The sequence below is a fragment of the Octopus sinensis genome, linkage group LG7 (genome assembly GCF_006345805.1).
Source record: "Octopus sinensis linkage group LG7, ASM634580v1, whole genome shotgun sequence".
NCBI lineage: Eukaryota > Metazoa > Mollusca > Cephalopoda > Octopoda > Octopodidae > Octopus > Octopus sinensis.
In genome coordinates this window covers 10,623,107-10,629,845 of record NC_043003.1, presented here as the reverse complement: position 1 = coordinate 10,629,845, position 6,739 = coordinate 10,623,107, and the positions used below count along the sequence as shown (strand labels likewise).

Sequence of the window (6,739 nt, the reverse complement as noted above, 5' to 3'; positions counted from 1 at the left end):
TGGACATACATATATGCATATATATATGCATATATGTATGCATATATGTATGTACACATATCTGTTGTATTTGTATGCTTCACACACACTCACACATGCACACTCTATGGAGTTGGACATGTGTGTCTGGTATATATATATATATGTGTGTTCATGTCTAAAAGCCAGAAAAGAGGAAGGTGACGCAGGGTGGGGAATATGAAAAATGGATGTGTGATGCAGCTAGAGAGATGAATAAGAAGTAGAACTGAGAGAGAGAGAATGGGTTAGTGGAGAAATGCTATTACTTATAGAAAGAGAAAGGAGAAAGATATATATATATATATATGTAGGGAGAGAGAGTGATAGAGAGATATGGAGAGAGAGAGAGAAACGAAGAAGACTTGTATTGATAATCTGATGCATATATAAGAAAGAAGGAGCAGAGCTAATCACATGACCAGCTTACAAGAGTGAAAAATCACAATGCTGTTCTGTTATTCTTTTATTCTTTTACTTGTTTCAGTCATGTGACTGCACCCATGCTGGGGCACCACCTTTTAAAAATTAACGTTCCCATGCCAAGAATTGAACCTGGACTGCCTGGGTGAAAGCCAAGAATCCTAACAACTAGACTTATGATTTTGTAGTATCTTCATCCGCATCGTCATCGTCGTCATCATCATCATCATCATTTTAATGTCCACTTTTCTGTGTTTGTAAGGCTCAGAATGGAGTTTCTTGAAGCAAATTTTTACTACGGCTGGGTGCCCTGATGCTCTTCCTGTCACCCGACCCATACCTGTTTGCAGGTAACCTAACATTTTCATTATGGCTGGACATGATTCTGCAGACGACTGGAAATGAATGGCATTCATGTTCAACTATCATGTGATGTCAAAAGAAGGAGACACAAACACTCACACACTCCCAATCACAAATACACACACACTCACACACACACCGTATATATATGTGTGTGTATACACTTGTATATACGCATATATATATATACACATATACACACATGCGCTATATGTGTGTGTATATATACATGTATATACACACAGATATGTACATACACACACACTATATGTGTGTGTGTATGTACATGTATATACATACGTATACACACACACACTATATGTGTGTATATACATGTATATACACACATATATATACATGCACACACACACTATACGTGTGTGTATAGACATGTATATACACACGTATATATACATACACACACATGCTATATGTGTTTGTGTATATGCATGTATATACATACACACGTACACACACACATGCACATACACACATACAACAGGCTTCCTTCAATTTCCATGTACCATTCAGAAAGTATTGGTCAGTCTGGATCTATATTAGAAGACACTTGTCCAAGGTGCCTCGTGGTGGAACTCGAACCCAAGACCACGTGGTTGGGAAGCAAACTTCTGAATCACACAACCATGCCAATGACTTTATGTGTGTGTGTGTGTGTGTGTGTGTATTTTACACTTATCAGTTGCATACAAGGAAGTTCTTTTTCTGAAGAATTCCTCTTATCAGGGCAGGATAAACAATGGATGCAAGAATTATTCTGCTGCTACCGAAATTTCTTATTCATAGAATTATTCTGCATAGTTTTGAAGATGATGTATTTTTTGAAGATTATTATTCAATTATTATGAGGTTTCATTGCAAATAATTATGAATGCTGCCATTATCTTTGTTTGGAACTGAACAAAAGACAATGGTGAGGTGGTTAGATCAAAAACTCCTGCTCGTATCAAACCTCTGAGGTGGTCTCTATGTGATTACTCTGTTAGAAATAGCAGTCATATTTATTTCAGATCACATGTTTGTGGACTCACCATTTGTAGACTGCATTGAAAATCGAAATCAAATTCGATGACTGGAATCCGTGCTAGTGGAGTGCTAAGAGTATCGTCCAAGCCTTACCGTTGCCAGAGCAACAAACTGGCTTCCGTTCCGGTGGCATGTAAAAAGCACCATTCGAGTGTGATCGTTTCCTGCATCACCTTACTGACACTTGTGCTGGAGGCACGTGAAAAAACGTTTGAGCGAGGCCGTTGCCAGTGTCGCTGGACTGGCTCCTGTACAGGTGGCACATAAAAAGCACTATTTGAGCGTGGCTGTTGCCAGTACCGCCTGACTGACCATCGTGCCGGTGGCACGTAAAAGCACCCACTACACTCTCTGAGTGGTTGGCATTAGGAAGGGCATCCAGCTGTAGAAACTCTGCCAGATCAGAAAGGAGCATGATGCAGCCATCTGGTTTGCCAGACCTCAGTTAAATCGTCCAACCCATGCTAATGATGATGATCATCATCATCATGATGTTGAGATAAGGGATCTAAAATTTCTTGCTGAACATCCTGCAGAAGTGATATATTTATTGTGGTCAAATGTTTGTGTTGTCCCTTTAACTTTCAGATTATTCTGTCAAACATAATGCTTATTTATCCTCATTGTTTTGAATTAATCATGGTTTATCTTTTAGCTTCGGGATTAATATAATGTGGTTGTCTATTTTTAGATTGACATTGTAGGGTAGTTATGAGAGGTCTGATCTGGCTGGTTTGAACACAAAACAGGTGGAATATTTCAACCAGATACAGCCAATTTAAATACTAAAGGCCCTCCTTGTGGCTCATTGACTTACAAGCTCCATGGTGACCTTGCAAGAGCTGATGGCACACAAAAAAAGCACCCAGTACATGATATAAAGTGGATGGCATTAGAAAGGGTATCCAGCTGAAGAAACCATGCCAAATAGACACTGGAGTATGATCCATATTTTGGCACATCGGATCTGGTCAAACCAGACATCCCATGCTAGCCACCATGGAACATGGACAATAAATGATGATGGTGATTTTGTATTTTTCGAATGATAATTGCTGCATTGAACATATAACATATTGTTTAGGAAAGCAAGTAATACAGATAAAAACTTCAACAAAAATGCTAAAAGAGAAGACACAAAAAAATTTACCAAATTTCCATGTTTAGTAATATTATATAAGAGGGATACAAGTTCTTGATATATTTTGCCATTGTCTTCAGAATTGATTATGCCAGCGTTCATGACAGCTGCAATAAAACACTGCAGAATCACATGACATTCTTGTAAAATACGCCTCCTTCAGGAACATTTATTACAACAACCTGATGCTATATTAATATCAAAATATACACCACAACGTAAAACAGGAAAAAAAAATTGCTATGCGTACGAAGGATGTAGGCATGATTGGTTGGTTAAGAAAATTGGTTTTGCAATGTGTAATTCCAGGTTTGGTAATTTTTCAAGACACTAGCCTAAAGCAAGTGTTTTCTTATGTAAGTTTAGGTTAATTAATGCCATATGAGTGAAGTTTGGTGCTTCCAAGCTGCATAGAACCTGTTAAACATATATATATATATATATATATATATATATATATATATATATATATAATATATATATATATATATATATATATATGTATATTTTCATGAGAGTTAGAGGTTGAGAAGTCAACCGATTAAGGGATAGTACCTATCCAATATACTACCCAATTATAGTACCCAATTATTAATACTCAAGTGCTGGTTATTGCGTGGCAATTTCACAATTGAGTGTCATATACGAGTGGGGTAAAAAGTGGTTTACCCTTAATTTATACAGCAAAAAAGAAATTGGAGGGGATACAAAAATGATGTCTATTTATTGTAAAACATAAGGAAGTATTGTAAGACTACATACACATGCAAAGACTATGTGTTACACACATATGTACAAGTAATACATAAAAGAGTAAAAGATTAAAAGAGTATAAGATTAAAAGATTAAAAAGTAAAAGATTAAAAGAGTAAAAGATTAAAAAGTAAAAGATTAAAAGAGTAAAAGATTAAAAGATTAAAAGATTAATAGATTAAATTAGGGTTCTAATTAATCTTTTAATCTTTTAATCTTTTATGTATTACTAGTATATATTTGTATAGCACACAGTCTTTGCATGTGTATGTTTTCTTATAATACTTCCTCATGTTTTAGAATTAAAATAGACATAATAGAATGTCTACCGACTGATGTATGTCATTTTTGTATCCCCTCCATTTTCTTTTCTTGCTATATATATATATATATATATTATATATATATATATATATATATATAATACAAAATGGGACAAGAATGCAAAACATTTGGATTGCTAGGTGGTACAAAAATGGGACAAGAATGCAAAACATTTGGATTGCTAGGTGGTACAAAAATGGGACAAGAATGCAAAACATTTGGACTGCTAGGTGGTACAAAAATGGGACAACAAAACATCGAGATAGACGATACAAAGAAAACAAGGATGGGTCATTCGAAGTTTTCTTTCCTCAGTCAAGTACCAGATTATCTTTGCAATTTCGGCTGGTTATACTCAAAATTGTTCCAATCTGGCCAGCCCCAAGGAAAAACTAAGCCAAGAGCATTAGATTCCTTGGAAGAAAGCAGCGAATGTATACAAAAACAAGGATTTGCTTTCATTGTCCAGTTTTTCAAACCCGTGTAATGGGGTAATCCATATACAGAAAGTTGTTTTTAGTAGCAGAAGTGATCACTTGTTTCTGATTTAGTTTCAGATTCAGAATTCTTGAAATGTATTCTTCTTTTGCCTTTCATTCTTGATAATTTTTCTACCTTTATTTTGAAGAAAGGAAGCATTTTGAATTTTCCATTTGCACATGTCTAGATGTTCACTATATGAAACATTTCTAAAAAATGAATCTGTTTATACAGTTCTATATTTAAGAGATGAGGAATTATGTATATTATTTACATTTGACGGATATTTCTCCTCATCTTGTTTGTTGTTAACACAACATTTCAGCTGATATACCCTCCAGCCCTCATCAGGTATCTTGGGGAAATTTAAAACCTGGGTTCTTATTCCTAAGGTATTTTTCGATTTATTATTATTATTATTATTATTATATTACGCCATATGCCTGTGGGCATATGACGTAGTGGTTAAGAGCACTGGCTACTAACCCCAAAATTCCGAGTTCAATTTCACGCAGTGACCTCAATAATATTAATAATATAATAATAATAATAATAACAACAACATTGAAAAATACCTTAGGAATGAGAACCCAGGTTCGAAATTTCCCAAGACACCTCATGAAGGCTGGAGGGTATATCAGCCGAAACGTGTTGAAACAAGATGAGGACAAATATCCATCAAATGTAAATAAGGTTTGATCTGTTGCTTATGTACTCTAACCTGATTTTTTGATCCTGTTTGACTAATATAATTCTCATTGCATTGTGGGCATGTGATGTAAGAAATGAAACGTTTTTTTTTGTTTTAGATTTTATATTTGCATTAACCTTTAATCCCTTCCCAGTTTTGAATCTTTTGGTTATTATTTCACACATCCCACAAGGGTCTATACAGTTTGTGACCTGCATTATTTCTTTTTCTGATATGAATTTTGCTTTTGTTAAGAGTCTTTTGAAAATCTGCCCCCAACAAATCCTTTCTGACCCATGAAAGCATAGAAAAGTGGACATCAAATGTTGATGATTTTCATGAATATTGCCTTCTTTGCTTTCTGCTTGGCTTTGATTATAATTGTTTTTCATTTCTATTTCCAGCTTCACCGGTTTCATCTGTGCACTTCCCTTCCATGGCCTTTACCAAAGCCAGCACTGTCAAACTTAAGGCCTGTTTCCATCGACCTCAATGTCGATCTTTTGGATGAAAGCGACCGGGAAAACAACATGCTGAATCGTTTGTTGGAGTACAATGGACATACTTTTAGTTCACTGATTGAAATGAACACTGCTCTGTTCACTTGATGAAATGAACACTCCTCTGTTCACTTGTTGTGTCTGTTACACAATGGTTCATATTACCCCAGTCCTTTCTACTCTCTCATTCTTCCTCATTTTCTTTCTTTCTGAAAGATTTGTGTTATTTTTTTCAAAGTCTCTATTTTTTACTAATTTTAAATTCTCTCCAATATTTTAATTTCCCTCCAAAATGATTTGTCATTTCTGAGAAAACTGTTATAGTCTTCAAATTTGTTACAGTTTATTTTCTCATTTAGATGTAATACGTAATTGTCTAATCATCAGTGCTCTTATGTGTTGGCAATGAACGACTCCTTCACTATGAACAAAACCATTTCTGATGATGGATATATACATTTCAAGCATCTTTTTTTTTTTATTAGATAATGACTTCTGTCTTCTAAGTGATTTTCTTATCTAGAATACTCCCTTTTCCCAACAGAGTCTTACTGATTGGGTTCGGTAGGAGAAAAAATGTTTATTCCAAACAAGTCCATTCTCTAAAATGATTTGTCATTTCTGAGAAAACTGTTATAGTCTTCAAATTTGTTACAATTTACTTGCTCATTGAGATGCAATGCGTAATTGTCTAATCATCAGTGCTCTTATTTGTTGGCAATGAATGACTCCTTCACTATGACCAAACCATTTTTGATGATGGATATATATACATTTTAAGCATTTTTTTTTTATTAGATAATGACTTCTGTCTTCTAAGTGATTTTTTTATCTAGAAAACTCCCTTTTCCCAATAGAGTCTTACTGATTGGGTTGGGTAGGAGAAAACAAAATGTTTGTTCCAAACAAGTCCATTCTCTAAACAAGTTCTCACCTTGAATATCACTTCACTCATAACCACTACTTTATCAAAAAAAAAAAAAAAAAAAAATTAAATCGAAA

The 6,739-nt window shown here is 34.7% G+C and overlaps 1 protein-coding gene across 2 annotated transcripts in view; it reads left to right on the top strand.

Annotated features, from left to right (window-relative positions):
• The window catches only part of LOC115213984 (uncharacterized protein C12orf29 homolog), a 155,954-nt gene extending 149,215 nt beyond the window's left edge, over window positions 1-6,739 (top strand). For both annotated transcript variants that reach the window (XM_029782994.2, XM_029782993.2), the window contains one exon: window positions 5,642-6,739. In XM_029782994.2, coding sequence (XP_029638854.1) covers window positions 5,642-5,845 — 204 coding nt within the window. In that variant the 3' untranslated portion in view covers window positions 5,846-6,739. The remainder of the gene's footprint in view (window positions 1-5,641) is intronic.